This window comes from Punctularia strigosozonata (genome assembly GCF_000264995.1).
Source record: "Punctularia strigosozonata HHB-11173 SS5 unplaced genomic scaffold PUNSTscaffold_1, whole genome shotgun sequence".
Lineage (NCBI taxonomy): Eukaryota > Fungi > Basidiomycota > Agaricomycetes > Corticiales > Punctulariaceae > Punctularia > Punctularia strigosozonata.
Window position 1 is genome coordinate 1,797,392 of NW_006767433.1, and position 19,185 is coordinate 1,816,576.

A 19,185-nucleotide genomic window follows, 5' to 3' on the forward strand; every position below is an offset into this window, starting at 1 on the left:
GGTGCTTTTGTGTATACATGTAGTGATCGCAATATCAGGTGTATCGTCACTCGTCGGGAGAGGCCAAAAAGCGCGTCGACTTCTGGGACGGATGGTTACCATCATATGTCACATGACTTCTGTGCATGTTTCTTCGGTCGTTATTTTGTGGCACGTCAAGGACGCGTTCCCTGCATTATCATATCCAAGAGCCGATTGTAGCTCTAGTAGGCGCTCGAGGGAAACATCACGCATCTGATGCGATGAAGAAACGCCAGCTATCGCCTTCTACCACTACCGGGAGCAAATCCGAGGACAGACTGAACGGCGTTCAAGCGAAGGTTGTCAAAAGTGAATATATATGCGTGAAGTATCAGTGCCCAGCTGCTCACCCGACATAGCACACCCTTTTTTCTCTAGGACAAGCTCGGCGTCAGTGCAGAAGACTGGGAACAGTCTTACATGGTTATCTAGCCCGGATTGGCCGCATGAACACTGCCTTCATGGAGTCAACCTGCATCCTAAGCCATCCAGTCGGATTGCCGGGTTTGATTTGGACGGCACGCTAATCAGTGGCAACTTTCGTGTCAAAGACAAGAAGGCCTGGAGTTGGTGGAGAAACGTCGTACCTACGAAGTTGAGACAACTACATGAAGGAGGGTTCGTGCCAATATATCGCGTTCCCGAACTCGGAGTGATCCAAGTCATCCGGTACGAATAGCTACGCCATCATAATATTTTCCAACCAGAATATAAACCATCTCGCGGTTTGGAAAGAAAAATTGCAACTAATTGCTGCTGCGGTTTGTTCTATCTGTGCCAAATTCGACCCTGACATGTTGCTGGACTAATGTTTAAGCTTCCAGACGTTCCATTCCGAATATTTGCTGCCACACGCAAGGATGGGCACAGGAAGCCAATGCCGGGAATGTGGCACGAACTCGAGCGCATATACGCACTTGACGGGGTAGTCATCGGTAATCGCGCTTATAGCCGGGTTCTCTGGTCTACTACGCTCACATGTCGTTGACAGACAAAGGTGCTTCGTTCTATGTTGGCGATGCAGCCGGCCGACCTAGTGGACCCAACGGCAAGGATCACGCCAGCTCCGATAGGCAATGGGCGCTTAACGTTGGTGTTCCGTTCTTCACGCCAGAGGTACGGATGTCCCAAGGTCCTTATTCGCAAGATTGATATACTCGTGGTAGGAGTTCTTTCTGGAGCTTCCAGCGTCCCAATACAAAATGGAAGGCTTCCATGTATCCACACTGTCGGCTCGTGAGTTCATCGACATACACATTATTTCATCGTTTCAGACCAACTTCAACGCAGAACCTCTTTACACCCCTACCTCGACACCACTCCTCTTTAGAGCTCCTACAGACCAGGAACCTTATACAACTTCGTCATCTCAGAGCGCGATCACTACGTCCGCTTCTGGCCCGAAAGAGATCATACTTTTTGTCGGACCCCCATGCGCTGGAAAATCCTCTTTCTTTCGCACTCACATTCAGGTGATGAATCACTCGTACGTTCATGTTGAAGGTCGAGCTCTCAAAGCGCGGGCGAGATGTGCACAGAAAGCAGAAGAAGCACTAAAGGATGAAAAGTCATGCGTCCTTGGTCCGTAAATCATTTATATCGTGTGTTCCTATGGAATCGAAACGCTTTGACCGCAGACGATACGCATGCCAGCATGTTCTCCCGAAAATATGCAATCACTCTAGCTCGAAAATTCGAAATACCGATCAGGTGCATTCGCCGCCGCCACGCAGTGCAATATTTCTAACCGACAAATTAGGTGTTTCCTATTCACGGCTTCTTTGGAGCTTGCTTGGCACAACAATCTATACCGCGCCTACCTCCAACCGCGAATAATTAGTGATCAGGCGAGTCTTCTCTACTTCGCGGTGCAACTTGACATGGTGGTGACCTTGATACAGAAACTGTCCCGACCTGCGTTGCCGAAAGAGGAATTTCGTGCCTTCCGGGATCAATACCAAGAACCGACGATCAGTGAGGGTTTTGCGGAGATCAAACGTATCAACTGGGTGTGGAATGGCACAGATGAAGAGCGTAAATGCTGGGAGTTGTGGACTCTCCCGATGAAGTGACAAGTGTTGATGATGACTCTCATGTGTATTCATGGATGTATTGTATTCATGGACCGTTGCGAATTAGAGTACAAAATCGTCTGTGGTTGCGCTATGATACGGTGGGAGAGCTATGGCTGCATTGATATCTAAGGGATTGCCCGCCTGTCTGGGGTCCGTGGTATGAAGGTGCGTAAGGGTCGTGAATAGCGCAATGCATGGCATCAAGCCCAGCGCGCTGAATGGGTTCGACTTTTCCGCGAGCACTTGTTCGATTTGAAGCGTGCTCAGGCTTTCGTCGCGGTGACGTGAAGCTTCGCGAGGGAGCACACCAAGGGGACGGTATAGAACGAGTATGCTACCCAAACCACTGCAATATACTGATGAGCATTCAAAATAACAGGTGGGCTATGATCCCGGCGTACTGATGAATGCATTGCTGGTTGCCGCCATCAAGTCCGGTGCGTCGGAGCCGGCGTTCGAGATCGTCTGGTTAAAGTCATCCACCGCCTTGCCGAACCACATGCGGATGATGAGGAACGCGGACAAGCCGAGCATGAATCCGAAGAGTCCGATCCAGGCGGTCAGGCGTTGGACGATGGGCTTGTCGAGGGTGGCGGAGAGCCTTCCAAGCTTGGCGCGGAAGGAGATCATGGTAAACAGGAGGAAGAACATGGCCGAAAAACAGAGCGAAACGGCAATAAAGGCCGGTGTGGCGGTGGTGGGTGCCGTGAGCAAACTGGGCGCGTCCCCAGGAAGCACTGAGAGGTCTGCGAGCGAAAATTCAGCAGCAGAAAGAGCAACTAAATATCTTCGAAACGCATACCATATATTGGTGAGACGGAGGGTGTAGTGCAGCTAATCGATGCTGCATTATCCGACCGGGCACAAGAACCTATAGAGAGGGTAAGGTTTCGGTCTGGTTCAAAGGAATGCCAGAATAATTACCGAGAACGCCCATGAACACGCTAGGCCCGTCCACGTCGGAATGTGATTCTGGGTTCGTGATGGCCAGCGAAGGTCGGACCGTGAGCAATGCAACGCGGTCGTGGAGTATCACGGCAGGTGCGAGAAACGCGAAGAGGGAAAGCAGCATTCCCGTCAATGAAAGGACAGGGGCGAGGTAAACGGCGACTGCTTTGGAAAGTCCTGCGATCATGTTTGGGGCGTTGGTACGCAGGCGACTAGCGCGGAAGCAAGTGACGAGGTTGGATGTGCAATGCAGGTCGCACTAGACTCAAATGAACTGAGGTAGGACGTGGTAGCAAGACCCGCAACACCAGTGTGCAAGTATGATAAGATAGAGAACGCCCGGAAAACGGAGAATGAATGAGAGGATCTTGAGCAAGTAAATGACAGCAGCCCCGGGGATGGAGTAGGTTGTCCGCGCGGCAGAGGGTTATATACCGGCCTCAGCATGTTCGAACAAAAGCAATTTAGACAAGGTCGTTGCCCGGAAGCCATGCGATTGAGTAATACGAGCGAAGCGCTCCATTCCGTGCACATGAGTTGGACAACAAACGTTGCGAGGCGCGCCGCAAGCCTATTGTCCGAATTGGGAAAAACAAAGGTTTGACTCATTGTACGTTGTTTGTACGAAGAGAACACAGGTTTTCCGTTCCTTGGTGCAGATCATAAATGGTCCAGGCCCCAGAGCCCAGGCGCTGCGAGGCATGCTAATCGCGGCGACCACAGCCAGTTGAAGAATTGCGCCCAGTGGGTGTGCCACACCCATCGACGTAACGTTTCGGGGCTATGTTTATTTGCACCCTTAATCCCTTATACAAAGCATCGAAGCCTCGGGTGATTACCCCACATGTAAAGATAATCCATCCATAACGAATCCGCGTACATCACAAGAACCGGCCACATTGGAATGCAAGGAACCAGCCAAGGTAAATAAGACTACTTGATGCGCTTGAGCTGTAGGTAGGAACATGTCAGCGGTACTCACGATTGGTTATGATGAAGCACGTACCCTCTCAGTGTTCCGGTAGACACGGTTATCGAGCGATGTCGTCTTCTCCTCGATGCGGCCGATACGACCGATTTGGTTGTCGACTTCCTGACCCATAGCCAGGCCAAGCGCCTTGAGGCGTTTCGCCGCCTCACCAATCTCATCGAGATTGTCGTCCAGCTCATCCTCCATCTCGTCATCCGAGGCAGTGGCTTCAAACTGGTAACGAGCCCGTTGCTGTTTCCGCTGTGCCTGTTGCTCCTCGGTCCTCATGCGGCTACGAAGACCTCCCCCGCCTATAGCTTCCTCGTCCTCGTCACCGCGGCCGTACGTCGCAGCACGGCCGAGTCTGTTCTGAGTTTCGCGAATGTCAAGCATTGCTCTCTCGCGCTCCTCACGATCTTCATCGTATCGCTGCTGAAGCTTAGCTTCTTGGGCGGCGCGCTTGGCGTCCTTATTAAACGTGATAGCAGGACGGAAGATCGATCGGTTCAACTTCTTCAACTCATCCGTCTTATCTTCAGCGCGAAGTTGGTGACCCTTCGAGACATCAAGGTGGCGCTCCGTGTTAGCAAGTTTCTCTGAGGATAAACATAAATGAGAGGATTACACGAGGCCCAGTATAGCCATACCAGATTGATCGCCAAGCTTGAGCATCGTATTACGAGCCGTCTCCTCAGCCTCACGGGCAAGACGTAAAGCATTACGTGTGGAGTTCACGCTCTCTTGCTTGGTATAGCGAATATTCTGCTTGATGCCCTCAACGTCCTCGTCTTGTTCTTCGCCCGGTGCGACATCCCTCATCGCGCGAGGGCCCGGAGCGTCATTGAAGAAGCGACCAGAACCGGCTTTCTCAGCGTTATAACCGGAGAACAACTCCGATCGGGCGGCATCAACATTGCCACCGCGGGCGTACGGATCGCCAACACCGTTACTACGGCTGTAGCTCCGTTGCGTCTGAGGAGGAAACATGTCGGACGGAGGGTCATTGTACCCGGAGGACCCAGACCTGCTGGGTCCGTTGTAAGGGTCGCCATCGCGGCTGGCGTTGTAGGTGCTCGCGGTGGAGCGGTACGAAGGCGGCGGTCGGGGGGAACTGCTGTTGATCGCGCGGTTACCGGGACCAGGGCTGCGAGATGGCTGCGGCGGGGGCTCAACGGGAGGAATCAAGGTCTGCTCCTTGTTGCGCCTGAAGAACGACATGCTGGTGTTCGAGGAAGAGATATGATGTACAGCATCCGCTGGGCGCCTCTTATACGTAGTGACGCTCACGTGCCTTCCGATCAGCCTGAGCGGTGCCAAAATTCTGGGCTGCTTCAGCGATTCTGCTTTCACTCTGAGCAACACCGCCGCGCACCGCCATGGCTGCCGTCGCCGAAAACCTTCAGATACCGGAAGAGCTTGACAAACTCTCGCAGCTCATCGAAACTTCACCAGAGGTGCTTGCTACAGGGAGCAAGGATCTTCAAATCGCTGCACTAAACGCAACCAAATATGTGTTCGACCTCGGTATGTAATGCCCTCCGTTATATGCTATACCAAACTCAACTTCAATCAGCGTTGAAGTCGGAGGCGGCGTCGCGCAAGCACATCGCAGAGCTGCTTACATCCATTAGTCCGGCGCAAGCTCCCAAAACCCGTTCACAGACGAAAGCGATTGCCGACGGTCTTGCCAATGGAGCGGCACCCGCTCTACCTTCATTGAAGCTGGAACCAACCCCCTTGACATCCCTGTTCGTCGATGGCATGCATGATGGACAGATATGGGCACAACTTGACCTACGGGCGAAGAACGTTTGCGCAACGTTGGAGCATGCATTGGAGGATACCGTCAAGGACTTCGACGACGAGAGCTCTGGCCCGGAGGACGATGAAGACGACGACGACGACGACGACGAAGGTATGGAGGGGCTAGAGGGAATGGGTGGCTTTGGGTTTAACGAAGAGGATGAGGAGGAAGAGGACGAGAGTGAAGAAGAGGACTCGATGAAGGATGTAGGAGAGGATGCCGAAGAACAAGTCACTGGACTGCGTGACCCCTCGGACGACAGCGACGATGAGGATGCTATGGATCTCGATCGACCCTCTCGCAAAGGGACGCTTTGGGATAAAATTGCGCCCAAGTTGTCGGCACCAAAATGGAAATCAGGTGGACATCCCGAGCTGGACGATGGTTTCTTCAGCCTTGCGGAGTTCAATGCCGAGACGGAGGAAACAGAAGCGAAGAAGGTCACAAAAGGCGGGTTATCCAAGTCCACCGGGGACGACGAGACAGATTCGGACGAGGATTTGGATGAGGACATTGACTTATTCGCACCCGTGGATGACGCAGAGGGGTTGGACCCCGAGATCGAGGAAGAGGTCGAGGGTGAGTACTTTCGATGACGCTTTGCTGCTGTTTTCCTTACTAATGGTTCTCTACAGAGCCTTACTATAGGGACTTTTTCGAGCCACCCCCCCGAGAACCAAAAAAATCCAAGCCTAATGTCGGGTCGCCTCCGAAAGCTAGCAGAGTACGCTTTCACGACGAGGTTCGTGTGAAGAGCATCAAAGCGAGGGGTAAAGGATTGTCGGTTTCGGCGATGAATATGACGGGCGATGATGAGGATGATGATGAGGACTATGCGGAGGACGGTGATAAGCTCATGGAGGACGATATGGGGGGCGACGGGTCCGGCGATGAATCGGATGGTTCCAACGAAGACGAAGCAGAAGCAGAGGGTGATAGCGACACGGAAGTAGCGACCAATGATGAAGACGAAGACGTTCGAGGCCGAGATGCGATCGAGAGACTGAAGGATGACCTTTTTGCGGAAGAGGACGAGGACGAGACCAAAGGTGTGTTTATGTACGCAATGCACGCAACTTACGTTGGCACCGAGCACTTTCCACTGGGACAGACCTCAGCACTCATGAGAAGCGCATGGAAGCTCTTCGGGCACAGATAGCGGAACTGGAGGCCGAAAACGTGGGCAAAAAGGACTGGGTGCTCATGGGTGAAGCAACCGCGCGATCGCGACCACAGAACTCGCTATTGGAGGAAGATCTGGACTTTGAGCGTGTCATGAAGGCTGTCCCAGTCGTCACAGAAAGCTCTGTTCAGGCACTTGAGGATCGCATCAAGGCACGCATCCTCGATAACAATTTCGACGATGTTGTCCGCCGGCGACCGGTCGAAGACAAGCCGTTCTTGCCCTCCAGGCTTATTGAACTCCAGGACAAGAAAAGCAAACAGAGCTTAGCGGAGATCTACGAAGAAGAATATGTAACTGCCGCTTCCGGGGTTGCAGCAGGTGACGACCGGGATGGCAAGCTCAAGAAGGAGCACGAAGAGATTGAGAAAATGTGGGATGGGATATGCTACAAGCTTGACGCGTTGTGTAACGCGCACTTCACTCCTAAGCTAGTGCGTCCAGTTCGTGTCCTACGTTTCTCCTCGCTGACTCGTTTGCAGCCCAAGGCGACAATTGAAACCGTATCAAATGTCGCTGCGGCAACCTTGGAGTCTGCGTTACCTACCACGAAAGCGACCACCACGATGCTTGCTCCCGAGGAGGTGTTCGCGCCGTCTTCATCAGATGTCAGAGCACGCAGTGAACTGACACCTGCCGAAAAACGCTCTTTGCACAACAAGCAAAAGAAGGCGAAGAAGCAGGCCCGCGACGCTCTCGAAAGACGCGTTGGGAAAGTCGCGCAGATGAATACAGGTTCAAAACACCCCTCGTCGGTGAAGAAGCAGAAGGAGGAGGCGTTGAAAAGTGTGGTTAAGAGCGGGAAAGGCGTCACGGTTATCGGAAAGAAAAGCAAACAAACGGAAGGCAAAAAGCGCAAGGAGACTTAGCGCAAGGGCGTAGCCATGGATATCCCGGTTACCCATTCGTATCTCCATGTTCGGTTGTCTTCGCGCTTCCGTTACGACATTGACCGGGACCACGCGTGCATGGAAATCCCTCGTTCCAGGTTCTGCCAATCTGCTCTTGGTCGTGTCTTGTCTCCTATGTTGCTGGTCTCTCTATCGGTTGACGCACGTATGTACTTTGAGTAAAGTATGCATGACTACACGACACGTGGTATCGGCTGACCCAGGGCGACTGCATAGCATCGTTCCTAGCATCTTGTTGATCTGATCCGCGTCCCTGCAGCCACATGGGATCTCCGTCGAACCGTTGCTGTCTCTCGCTGTCGATGCCCAGCCCGAAGCACCTTCGTGATGGAATGCTATGTTCTGCGATGCGGGTCGTCTTCCGTGGCGGCTTCGCATTCTTGTTGCACATCGCCTGCGACGCACCTGATTCGCACCGTCGATAACCATGATATAACCCGGTCCAAGGGTCGTCCAAGGGTCTCTTCGTTCCGATAGTCCGTCTTTCTTTTCCAGCAGGGCTGTGATACGTCTTTTTTCTGTCGGTTCTCGGTTCACGATCCAGGGTTTGAAGATGTTTGCGCTATGGTGTTCGCTCCTTCTCTGTCTCTCTGCCGGTGTGCATGCGAGGCCCGCAGCCTGGCCAACACCACTGGACAGATTGCCCCTCTTCTCTCGAGATGGCACGACGGCCCTCAGCGCTGCGGAACTCAGCTCCTTTGCGCCTTTCACCCAGTTTGCTAGGGCTGCGTATTGTCCCACTGACAAGATTATGAGCTGGCAATGTGGAGGTATGGTTTAGCCACGGATCCGCTCGAGTTTGCGCTGATAGCTTACTTCAGAGGCTTGCGATGCTAATCCGGGGTTCAATGCCACTCTCACAGGCGGTGACGGCAATGGAGTGCAATTCTGTGAGTGTGCATGTTCTGGACAGAAATATGTCGGACTAACATTTGACCAGTCTTCGTGGGGTTCTGGCCGGAAGTGCGCAGAGCTTACACGCGCTTCTTCATCACGTCTCAATGTTTTATAGGGCAAATCTGTAGTGGTGGCACATCAAGGAACGGATCCTACCAAATTGTACGTTTTCGAACGATTAGCGCGAGAGAATGTCGGGCTAATGCCACCGTGTTCGCGATGCAGCTTGTCACTCCTTACAGATATCGAGTTCGCACCTGTCCAGTTGGATCCAACAGTATTCCCGGGCATACCTAGTAAGCAGCGGCCTCGCTCCACTCTGAAATGACTATACTTACTATCACGTAGATGATACTGACGTCCGTGTCCATGACGGATTCCGTAGGTTGTTGAGCTTGATTCGACTTTCGCCATTGCTAACGACGGTATCAGGCAATGCCCACTACGACACAGCCAACCAGATCCTCACGGAGACGAAACGTCTCCTGGATGTGAACCAAGCCAAGTCGGTCATTCTCGTACGTGTGCGACGTTCATCGACACTGGACAATGGCTGATATCGCCTTCAAGATCGGCCATTCTCTCGGAGGAGCGATTGCGGAACTCGATTCGCTCATGATGCGACAGAACCTACCGTCCGATGTTGCGGTTAAAGGTGTCACCTACGGCACACCCCGAGTTGGTAACCCGGAGTTCGCCGCCTATTTCGACAGCATGGTCACGGACTTCACTCGAGTTAATAACGATAAGGACCCTATTCCGATTGTTCCCGGTCGTTTCCTCGGCTTTTCGCATCCATCTGGGGAGGTTCATCTTACCAGTCCGGGTAACGCCGTGTCTTGCCCCGGTATGTGATTAATCCTCCCTGCAAGGACATTTACTCATGTACTTTTGACTGGAATCGCAGGAGCGGACGACGGTTCAGATACGGAGTGCTCAGACTCTGTCGTGCCGAACATCTTTGAGAGTAATATCCTGGACCACTTGGGACCGTACGAAGGCATACATATAGGGTCTATATTCTGTAATTAGCTTATTTCTACCTCGGAAGGGCACCGGAACCCGTAATGTCGATCAAACCTTGCTTGTGATACCCTGCTGTCCCGTGGCTGTGTATTATCCTTGTTGCAACTTTTGAGCGGTCTTTCGTCTGGATCGCTATTGAAGGCTTCCGACTTGTGATTGTAGTCCTTACCAGTGAAGACAGTGGCGACTGCTGTGCTGGGAAGATTGCATGGCCGAGACCGGCGCTGGTGACGATGGTGATATGCAAATATGGTCAGTATATCCGTCGAAAGCGGCTGGCGACCTACCGCGCTGATTCTGACTTACCAGGGACGATCTTTTGAAGAAACAGACAGGTGAAGCCTGTGCATCATGTCGGCATCTTCCTTGCGTAATGCCCTCGTTATCCAGAAATATACCGCAGGACCAGCGAGCAAAATGCTCAGCTGAGGAACAAAGTATCAGACCTCGAGCGGGAGTTGAATGTGTGGAAAGCCGCGCTGAAGGCAGCGGATGAACGGGAAGCAGGACTTCAGAAGAGCGTGAAACAGCTGGAAGGCAGCATCGGCGCTTTGACGGTGAGTCGATCTGCCGAGTTGGGTTCTATGTGTATACCATGTTTATTGTAGCTCTCAGGAGGATAACCCTATCGTTGCCTGCTTTATAGATGGAGATGGCAACCTTTTCAAGGAAGATTTGTTAAGACAAGGTCACGTAGGTGGCCGTCAGGCAGCGCTCCTCCTAACCACGGTACACCATATCACTGTTTCCGCTGACCATCGCTGTTCTGAAGTTCTGCCATATAGGGTCTGACGGAATATGCTGCGAACATAGACCCAGGGCTTGCGCGTCGGGCACAAGGTATGACCTGCGCTTACCTCGTTGCTTTTGATCTTTCACGGATGTATTCTTAAGTTTGGTTGACGGTGTACTTCAATAAATCTGGTTTGCTGGATGTCATGCAAAATCAGAAGATCTGCACGATGGAACAGTTCGAGGCATTTCTGCTTGGATTCAACCAAGCCAGCCCCCTGTTCTCCATTGTCGATGTTGGCGGAGGAAAAGAGGCTGCAGACGTTAAAGTGAAAGGCAGGGAAGCATGTATTGCTTGCGCTACGATTGACCCACCGTGAATCATAGAATCTCTGCGCGTATTCTCTCGTTTTCCTCAAATATGGAAGATATTCTTTGGCGGTGCGGTATACCGCTGTGGTACTCATTCGGCGTACTCTCATGGCATTTTACGCAGGCTGTCATGATAACGGCTATAACACCACCTTGACGCGCCTGGAAAATGAAGGCTATCTGCACAAGATCGTGCTCCTTCCTGGATATAATATTCTGGCTTCCGAGTTGAAGCGACTTGCTTTACCATCATTAGAGATCGAGGTCTTCATGACGCGAAAGATCGTTCCCAAGAAAATCTCCCCTACAATCCTACCACAAGACATAGATAAAGTCAAATCCTCCTCATCTGGACAGGCGATCAATCGGAGCCTTAGTCCGGTGAAAGCTAACAACCAGAAAGTCCTTGATCCGTCTGCTGTGAGTGTGTTTGCGGCTTTGGCTCACCTTGATCTCACCCGCTCGTAGGATGTCAGCAAACGTATGTTCACTCTCATGATCAGACAAGCACTTGTCAAGCTCACATAGCCATTAGTCAAACCTCCACCGTGCAATTACTTCTATCTTTCCGAATGCAAGAGCGGACCAAAGTGCAAGTATGCTCACGACTATGTCATGACGCCCAAACAAGTATCCGATATCAGAAACAACGCCGCCAAAACACCGTGTCCTAAAGCAAACAGAAGTGAGTGTCATGTTACATCAGTAAGGGGCCGCTTGTGTTTTCTTAAACTCTTCTGCAGATCAGAAGTGCACGGGGTTTTGTATATTTGGTCATACGTGCCCTAAAGGGCCTCAGTGTTATTTCTTTAAACAGGGTAAATGCAAATTCGCCGGAGGTGAGTCGTACGTGAATACTTCGGCGCATAGCATTGACCAGCCGTAGCCAACATGCACGAATCACCGGACACGCCTGCCCCGATGTCACGACCTACCTCGACAGGATCAAGTGTTGCATCAGTTAACTCCTTGGGCTACCTATATCCGACCGTCCCCACCCCGAGATCGCCCATGGTTTCGCAGACGCAGTTCTTGGCGTATCAGAATCAACTGGCGATGATGGCCAACTTCTCGGCCGAATTCCCGGCTTCTGGGAGTGGATATGGGCAAGGGTGACTTGGGAGTGTTTTTAAAGTCACTCTTACATGGGTAGTTACATTTTATAGCAGGAATCAGTAATGTGCTCGCGTTCGCCGTGTTTCGGTGATAAGTTACGCCACACCAGGAAGGTGAACGTGACAACGCGTGACTGAACGCGTTTGTCGCTGCTCTTCCTGCCACTGCAGCATCATCCTCCCCACTGCTACAGGACTGAGGCTCAGTCATGCGTGATCACCGTACGATGCCGGTCTCGGAATTAGAGAAACAGCGCGAGATAAATATCGCCCGCAACAAAGCTCGTTTACTGGAGTTGAACCTGGAGGAGGCCGCCTTCTTCAGCCCGGGCAAGACCGTCAAGAAGAAACCTTCACCTAGGAAACGCAAGGAGCCTTCACCGGACGCGGATTATGAGGAAGAGGAATCTACCAAAGTTTCTCGCCGGGACGACATGGACACGCCTGCGGATGGTCGTCGCCGCAGTGCGCGTAACGCTGGGAAGAAGGTAGACTACAAGGCAGAACAAGCTCAGTCACTGCGGGATCCAGATGCCCTCATCGTGTCGCGCAAGTCAAGAAACGGACCTCAAGGACGTCCTGCTGGTAGCAAGAGGATCCACTCTTAGTATGTTCTCTGTCGTTGTACCCACTGGGGCGTCGTTATAATAGCCACCCTGCTCTTTTTCAGTAAAGTCTACGGATCCATTCCTGGTATTGAAGTTGGCACTTGGTGGGAGACTCGGTTCGTTTGAATGTTGACGAAGATCACACCGATGACTGATATTTGTCTCGCAGCGAAGCCTGCAGTAACGATTCTATTCACGCGCCATGGGTCGCTGGTATTTGCCCTGGTCCCGAAGGGGCCTATTCTGTAGCATTATCAGGCGGATACGAAGATGACGTAGACATGGGTTATGGCTTGTGAGTTGTCCTGGTTGTGCTGTTCTGCATAATCTTTCTCAAACGCCCAATGTCAGCACGTACACAGGCTCCGGCGGTCGAGATCTCAAAGGGACCAAGGCGAAACCCAAGAATGTACGAGTATCTGGGCCCGTTCTCCTATCGTTGACTTATGTTGGCTAGCTTCGTACTGCTCCCCAAAGCACCGACCAAAGTTTCGAAGAGAACAACTTCAATAGAGCACTGAAGGCGGGTTTTCCTGTATCGAAGTGCAGTTCGCGTGTAACAGTGTTTTCAGAGATCAGCAGAAACGGGAAAACCCGTGCGTGTCATCCGAGGCTACAAGTTACCATCCAAATACGGACCGGAGCAGGGGTACGTTTCACTAAACGACGCTTGATGCCGCTCTGAATATGGCATGTATAGGTATCGTTACGATGGTCTCTATAAAGTTGAGAAGGTGCGAGTATTCTATGCTCGAGATGCTCAAGACAGAAATTGAATCTTACCGTTACTTTCGCTAGGCTTGGTTGGAAGAGGGGCTTAACCCCAAACGCCTGAAGGTGTGCAAATTCGCATTCAAGGTACGTGACCGAGTATCTCAGGTATGTTCGCACTGGCTGACTTCGTGCGGCCTCTCGGCACAGCGTCTGCCAAATCAACCCCCCGTTCCGGTCAAGGGTGAAGATGTCGAGATCAAGCACGACGAAGAATTGAAGGCTGAAGAATCGTCCGAAATGCAGGACAACGAGCACAAGCAGTGTGAAGATGAACTGGAACACAAGACCATTGAGCAGTCCGACTCGGTGGACATTGTGGACGACGAGAACACGGATCAAGTCGATGATTCAATTTCAAAATGAGAACATCACCGTCCCCATGCTGGTGGGCGTTTTGCCGTTACTGCAGAATCCATACCCCCAAGCTGTGAATGCTCCCACTTGACCCCAAACATTGCTGGATTTGCCCTACCATATCTTGCGCATTTATAATGTACGCATTGTCTTGGATGTTCATGTAGCTATAGTCTTGTCTTGTCGTTGCTTCCCCCATGTTTCTCAGAGAAACCTGATGTCGTCGTCAACCACACGGCAACATATTTTCCGGCGAAATAGCCTTGGGGTCTCGCCCAGGCACGGCCCTACTTTCCGTCAGGACATCACCTCCAGCCAACTAAACGCGACGTCCAACCGGACATGTTCCCAGCTCGCTGACCTCTCGCCGTTTTCCTCTTCCCTTGTCGTTCCAGACGTCAAACTAACAGGGCGTAGCCCGCAAGTCCAAACTCATGCGTTCCTTTACCAACCTGTCTTTACTTGTGACCTCGGTTCTTTCTGGTGTCATCGTTGCATTCGTGCCCGGCGTCAGCGCGATCTCTGCTCACGGCGTCTCGCCTGAGCATATCCATCGCCGCCATGCGGGATCGGCGCGTCTGAACGAAGTGATTCGTGGGGACAACGCAGACTGGGCCCCCAACAGACGCGACAGCAACGCGCGGTTTACCCTCTATGAAGCCGGTTTGGGTGCCTGTGGGGGTTACAACACGGATAGCGATTTTGTCAGTCCTCGCAGCGATGTACGAACTCCGTACCATACGCTAACATCACATCGCCTCAACAGATCGTGGCTATAAACACTCCGGTGCGTTCTGGCCTATCCTTGCCCTGTCATACAGCCTACTGACGGAACCGCTGTCAGCAATGGGATGGCGGATCGCACTGCGGCGCGACTATCACAATCTCGTACGGAGGCAAGACCGCCAAAGCCCAAATAGTCGACCGTGTAAGCGCAGTGCCATCCCTTGTACTCCAGCACTGATGTGCTGCCTCCGAACACAGTGCGAGAAATGCCCATATAACGCCCTCGATTTAACTCCGTCCCTCTTCTCATACTTTGCAGACATCGGTCAAGGTGTGTTTTACGGCGACTGGTGGTACGGAGACAGCACGCAATCGACGACGACCCACAAGCCATCGACCACGTCCCAACCACCTCCTCCGCCCTCCACAACCAAGACGACCACCTCGAAATCGATACCCTCCACTACTTCCACATCCACCAGCTCGAGCACCATCACCACTCATAAGACTACCTCGTCCACGTCGACTACGACGTCAAGCTGGAGCACCAGTATCGTCACCTCCATCTCGGCGATCACGTCTTCCGTCGCAAGCACAACTTCCCTCGCCTCCGCTACAGCTCTGCCTTCACCCGACAGCTCTTCTTTCATGGAGCAGTTGGATTATCTCATGGTCCAACTGGGTGGTCTGGCGCTCGCGGGTTTGACCGCGGCGGACGAGACAATCACCAATACTCAGATCACCGGAGCTTGATATCTGAACGCGCTGCGTACATGAATACCCATTTGTCATCAGCCGGGCGCCATCAGTAATTCTGTCGTTATCTAGTGTTGAATCTTTGGTTTGCGTTAGCGTCGCTGGTGTTGTCTTGCAAGCAATGCTATGGTTCCACATGCGTGGGATGGAAGCTAGTAGTGATTAGGTCCAAAATAAAGTAAGTATCAATGTGATGGTAAATAAGCCGGGGAAGGAACGGATACAAATGCAAGGCAGTGTCCGTGTCGTGAGATGTCCATGTCGTGTCCAATGCAATACCACACCCTAGCCCACCGAAACCATCTACGCAAGCACCGCCAGTGCTGCACCCACGCTCACTCCGGCCATCACCAATGCACTCATCCTCAATGAGTCCGCAGCGGCGATGTAGGAATCCGGTGGGCCGTATATACCGCCGGCGGCGGTGGCGCCGGGCACGGGGGCACCGTTCGGACCGTTGCCGCCTCCGTTCACGTCGGTCGCGGCGGTGGGCAACGTGGTCGGCGTCGTGGTTGTCGAGCTCGCCGATCCGCTAGCGTTGCTGGTGATGGTGCCGTTGCCGGACGCGCTGGAGGCCTGGGTGGGAGTGACAGTGAAGACGGTGGTGAGGACGGAGGTGGTTGTTTGTCGGCCGTTGCCAAGGCCAATGCTGGTCGAGAGAGACGTCGAGAGCTGGACGGATTGAGTTTGATTTTGGGATGAGGCTTGGCTGCTGGTCTGCGCCTGCGGTTGCGATTGCTGTTGGGACGAAGAGGACTGGTATGATGCCGGTATTAGAGCGGAATTTCGGGAGCAGCCTTGGTGGCGCATACCTGAGCAACCGCAAGGCAGGGAAGAACGACGAGCGCGCCGAGTGCAATGAGCCGCATTTTGGGCGTCGTCGATGCAAGAGGATGACAGGCTAACGTGGAGAACACGCGTGTACGCCGAGGTGGTCGTCGACCGAGTGAGAGTCAGCGAGCGAGAGAAAGCCGGGGAAGGGTGAGAGTGAACCCGTTTCGCGGCCTCCCTCCTTGTGTCCGACCGCACTTGAAAAGGTCGATAATCATGCGTCCATCACCTTCCGCCGCACATGATGGCCCCTGTCCCCATACTTCCCCACACCGTCGCCCTCGTCCTCCAGTACATCGCCCCGCCCTCCCAGCTCGACCAGCCCCTGCCCAAGCACCTCATCTCACGTCTCTTGCTCAACCGACATGAGTTTCTCGGCATATACCCGACTAATCCACCGGAGTATCTATGTTGGTCCGCCGACGGCAGAGACGCCGCCATCGACGCTCTCGAACACATCCAGAAGCCAGAGGTAGACGCCGCTCCGCCCGACTACCCCGTGCAATACGAGATCGACGAGGAGAACGTGTCGGCGTATGTGCGGATGCCGGGCTCCGATCTCAGGTTGACCTTCGTGTGGGACGACGAAGATGGATGGACGTTCCACGACATACGATTGGCCGGGTTCCCTCCAAGGAGTACGCCCTCGCTCCAGGAAGCGCTGTCCAGGGCTGCAGAACCCGAACCCGTTGTATCCTCGCAGACGTCTTATAGCTTTTTGTCGGCACAGCATCGCCGCTCTTCAGGCCCGGCGAACCATTCAAGCGGCACCGATCATGAGGACGATGGATCGTATTGGGACGCATACGGCGCGCAGAGCGATGACGAGAACGGCACGCGATCACGCGGAGGACGTAGTACCAAGTCCGGAGCAGACGGGACCGAAGACGCGTACTGGGCTTCATATTCCTCTATCCATGGTGAATACTTACATCCCCTTGAGGCGGCAGACATTTATCGTGTGTAACAGGGACCGCCGATTCAACCATACCCTCGCCGCTGCCGGCACATCGCCGCCAACAGGTTTACGGGGCTCATGCACATGGATACGACCCATCCTCAGATCCCTATACCCAAGATGTCCAGGCTGCGAATGGGCCTGGCCGAGTCGCAATACCCCGATCCGCATTTCCCGGCAAAGGATATGTCGAAGGCGAACCGCCGTCGCCGCATACACTCTCCAACCTGCTCTCCTCAATCCCGGACGACCTCGTTGGTTCCAGGCGAGCCGTCCCCGTCTGGACGCCGTCTCCTCAGTCTCGCTCCAGCGAGGCTCCCAAGACGCCCTCAGATCCCGTAGGTGCCAGCGTTGCATCGGAATCCATCTCTTCTGGCGCATCCACTCCACCGACCAACCCGCCGATGGCGGAAGCGGGTGGCGTTTCTCTTGCCTATGACAGAGCAGACGGAGACTTCGACTTCAACGCCGGCTCCGTGGACATCGTTTCTGCTCGAGTGAGCGGGGTGAAGGAGAGTGAGGCGGATGTTGCGCTCAAGCACAGCATCGCGGGGTTGTACAGACTCTGGAAGGGAGGTCGTTCGCCAGGCGCTGGTCTTTACGAAGACGACAGCGCAGTGTTCCTCAGGTTAGTTCGGGAAGCTGTTACGGACTGAGATTGAAGAAAGGTGATTGAAAGATCTTGTATAACACATTGTACACTATGCATAGGCACGGTTTTTGCGAAACAGACTATGTTTCACAAGGTTAACGCCAACTTTGCGAGCTTCAGCGCGCCCTCCTGCGTTTGTGCGCCGCCGATGAAACCGCTTGCATGTACGAAAATGCACCCCTCGACTCCGCTGGCCTTGCTCAGTTCCTCGTCCCGCAGACCCCGCCACGCCTGTGGTAGTGCCTTCCGGCTCTCAAACGAGTCTGGGCTCACCGGCACCGCCTGCACGCGCCATTTGCCGCTCTCGTCCGGGTAGATCACGTAGATGGGCTGTGCGTCAGGAGCCACGGATTGCTCCTCCTCGAGCTCGAAGAGGTGTTCTTTCCAGGGGAGGAAGGACTCGAAAATTATGAGGTTGCCCGAGGGGTCCGTGGAGGTGCGCGCGGCGAGGGCGGCAGCAACGAGGGATCGAGCAGGGAGCCATGCGTTCGCGTAATAGTCCAGTCGCGATAGGAATTCTTGTCCGGTGAGGGATGACGCTCGCTCGAAACGCGTCTGAAGACCAAGGGGGGTCAGTGTCGGAGTGCATTGTAATTGATCAGACACGTACGTCGTAACTTTGACTATCCGATGCTTCGTTCCAGGCGGGGTTCAGCCAGCCCACGCGACTTGAGAGGTCGGTCCGGACGCGGTATTTGGGTTTCAGCTCCGCCGGATATTGGCTGACGCCATTGTCGATTCCATCGACGGCCTCGATGAATTCCTGAGAGGATTAAATGAGATTGAGACGCTATCAAGAGCTCAATGTTGATCGCACCTTGTAAACCTTGAGCCAGAGGGTTTCTACTCGGGGGTCGTCCTGGGGGGATTGAAGGCGGTCTGCGATGATCTCCTTGCCGAAATGTCTGGTGGAGGGGTCATTGGAAGTCATGAGGAAGCTGGGAGACGATGATTGACATACTTGTACACCAATCCCGCTGAAGACAGTTTTGTCTCGAAGCCGTGGCCGAACACTTCGGTAAAGCCCCGCTGGTGGTGGTCATATCTTCGCTTGGAATCGTCGTATACTCCGCCGACGTCAACGACGATGTCGCATGCGTTCAGAATTGCGGGATCACGGCTTCTCTTCACGTCTGCAGTACATATGTTCACCTGCAAGCAGCAACACGAGCGAAGGAGACGCACCAGAGTTGCGAAAGTCATTTGTCTGCCTGAGCATAAAGACAGCGAGTGCTTCGTCGCAGTGAAAAGTCCCGTTGTGAGTGCCGATGATCTGTTCGAACGTCAGGATACGGAATGAGCTCTCCTGTCCTCGCCATCAATGCGGACCTTGGACGACTTGCCCTCGTCCAGCCTCATCTTCTTCGAAAGCGGCTCGGGAACCAGCTCCTGGATGACTGGAAAGACGGAGGACATGCTTCGGAGCTGGTGACTGTAATGGAATACGAAGACGCCGCGTCGGATGAGAGGCG

General features: G+C 53.5%; 11 protein-coding genes across 11 annotated transcripts; 7 read left to right on the forward strand and 4 right to left on the reverse strand.

The window, feature by feature from the left end:
* Positions 1-162: 162 nt before the first annotated feature.
* On the forward strand, positions 163-2,093 carry PUNSTDRAFT_117408 (PNK3P-domain-containing protein; the record flags this gene model as incomplete). The annotated part of the gene is made up of 10 exons (XM_007378564.1): positions 163-330; positions 381-639; positions 701-782; positions 839-956; positions 1,013-1,137; positions 1,188-1,257; positions 1,312-1,602; positions 1,659-1,731; positions 1,781-1,868; positions 1,923-2,093. The coding sequence occupies exons 1-10, from the start codon at positions 243-245 to the stop codon at positions 2,091-2,093; spliced, it is 1,365 nt and encodes a 454-aa protein (XP_007378626.1). The 5' UTR covers positions 163-242.
* A 39-nt stretch (positions 2,094-2,132) lies between these two features.
* PUNSTDRAFT_48642 (uncharacterized protein) lies at positions 2,133-3,450 on the reverse strand. Its single transcript, XM_007378565.1, has 4 exons — positions 3,021-3,450; positions 2,899-2,967; positions 2,498-2,842; positions 2,133-2,442 (listed from the first exon to the last, which is right to left on the reverse strand). The coding sequence occupies exons 1-4, from the start codon at positions 3,229-3,231 to the stop codon at positions 2,360-2,362; spliced, it is 708 nt and encodes a 235-aa protein (XP_007378627.1). The 5' UTR covers positions 3,232-3,450; the 3' UTR covers positions 2,133-2,359.
* Positions 3,451-3,816: 366 nt separating this feature from the next.
* PUNSTDRAFT_117410 (uncharacterized protein) lies at positions 3,817-5,452 on the reverse strand (the record flags this gene model as incomplete). The annotated part of the gene is made up of 4 exons (XM_007378566.1): positions 3,817-3,995; positions 4,051-4,610; positions 4,662-5,218; positions 5,436-5,452. The coding sequence occupies 4 exons, from the start codon at positions 5,450-5,452 to the stop codon at positions 3,978-3,980; spliced, it is 1,152 nt and encodes a 383-aa protein (XP_007378628.1). The 3' UTR covers positions 3,817-3,977.
* PUNSTDRAFT_59169 (Mpp10 protein) lies at positions 5,391-7,870 on the forward strand (the record flags this gene model as incomplete). Its single annotated transcript, XM_007378567.1, has 5 exons — positions 5,391-5,538; positions 5,588-6,397; positions 6,454-6,867; positions 6,912-7,435; positions 7,484-7,870. The coding sequence occupies 5 exons, from the start codon at positions 5,391-5,393 to the stop codon at positions 7,868-7,870; spliced, it is 2,283 nt and encodes a 760-aa protein (XP_007378629.1).
* Positions 7,871-8,170: 300 nt separating this feature from the next.
* On the forward strand, positions 8,171-9,889 carry PUNSTDRAFT_94982 (alpha/beta-hydrolase). Its single transcript, XM_007378568.1, has 9 exons — positions 8,171-8,682; positions 8,734-8,802; positions 8,853-8,875; positions 8,925-8,971; positions 9,035-9,105; positions 9,158-9,190; positions 9,242-9,327; positions 9,380-9,656; positions 9,717-9,889. The coding sequence occupies exons 1-9, from the start codon at positions 8,466-8,468 to the stop codon at positions 9,839-9,841; spliced, it is 948 nt and encodes a 315-aa protein (XP_007378630.1). The 5' UTR covers positions 8,171-8,465; the 3' UTR covers positions 9,842-9,889.
* A 154-nt stretch (positions 9,890-10,043) lies between these two features.
* Positions 10,044-12,055, forward strand: PUNSTDRAFT_140193 (uncharacterized protein; the record flags this gene model as incomplete). Its single annotated transcript, XM_007378569.1, has 11 exons — positions 10,044-10,087; positions 10,145-10,170; positions 10,226-10,392; positions 10,451-10,564; positions 10,621-10,675; positions 10,730-10,896; positions 10,955-11,359; positions 11,408-11,420; positions 11,475-11,624; positions 11,683-11,778; positions 11,826-12,055. 11 exons carry the CDS (start codon positions 10,044-10,046, stop codon positions 12,053-12,055), a joined length of 1,467 nt encoding a protein of 488 aa, XP_007378631.1.
* A 218-nt stretch (positions 12,056-12,273) lies between these two features.
* Positions 12,274-13,986, forward strand: PUNSTDRAFT_140194 (uncharacterized protein). The gene is made up of 9 exons (XM_007378570.1): positions 12,274-12,661; positions 12,725-12,778; positions 12,832-12,957; positions 13,014-13,071; positions 13,120-13,185; positions 13,235-13,311; positions 13,363-13,396; positions 13,461-13,520; positions 13,584-13,986. The coding sequence occupies exons 1-9, from the start codon at positions 12,282-12,284 to the stop codon at positions 13,797-13,799; spliced, it is 1,071 nt and encodes a 356-aa protein (XP_007378632.1). The 5' UTR covers positions 12,274-12,281; the 3' UTR covers positions 13,800-13,986.
* A 238-nt stretch (positions 13,987-14,224) lies between these two features.
* Positions 14,225-15,269, forward strand: PUNSTDRAFT_129390 (uncharacterized protein; the record flags this gene model as incomplete). The annotated part of the gene is made up of 4 exons (XM_007378571.1): positions 14,225-14,494; positions 14,557-14,577; positions 14,635-14,718; positions 14,775-15,269. The coding sequence occupies 4 exons, from the start codon at positions 14,225-14,227 to the stop codon at positions 15,267-15,269; spliced, it is 870 nt and encodes a 289-aa protein (XP_007378633.1).
* Positions 15,270-15,575: 306 nt separating this feature from the next.
* Positions 15,576-16,141, reverse strand: PUNSTDRAFT_129391 (uncharacterized protein; the record flags this gene model as incomplete). The annotated part of the gene is made up of 2 exons (XM_007378572.1): positions 15,576-16,028; positions 16,085-16,141. 2 exons carry the CDS (start codon positions 16,139-16,141, stop codon positions 15,576-15,578), a joined length of 510 nt encoding a protein of 169 aa, XP_007378634.1.
* Positions 16,142-16,347: 206 nt separating this feature from the next.
* Positions 16,348-17,717, forward strand: PUNSTDRAFT_41198 (uncharacterized protein; the record flags this gene model as incomplete). The annotated part of the gene is made up of 2 exons (XM_007378573.1): positions 16,348-17,023; positions 17,074-17,717. 2 exons carry the CDS (start codon positions 16,348-16,350, stop codon positions 17,715-17,717), a joined length of 1,320 nt encoding a protein of 439 aa, XP_007378635.1.
* An 83-nt stretch (positions 17,718-17,800) lies between these two features.
* On the reverse strand, positions 17,801-19,129 carry PUNSTDRAFT_129393 (metal-dependent protein hydrolase; the record flags this gene model as incomplete). The annotated part of the gene is made up of 6 exons (XM_007378574.1): positions 17,801-18,268; positions 18,324-18,476; positions 18,531-18,618; positions 18,675-18,846; positions 18,899-18,986; positions 19,043-19,129. 6 exons carry the CDS (start codon positions 19,127-19,129, stop codon positions 17,801-17,803), a joined length of 1,056 nt encoding a protein of 351 aa, XP_007378636.1.
* Between the last annotated feature and the right edge of the window lie 56 nt (positions 19,130-19,185).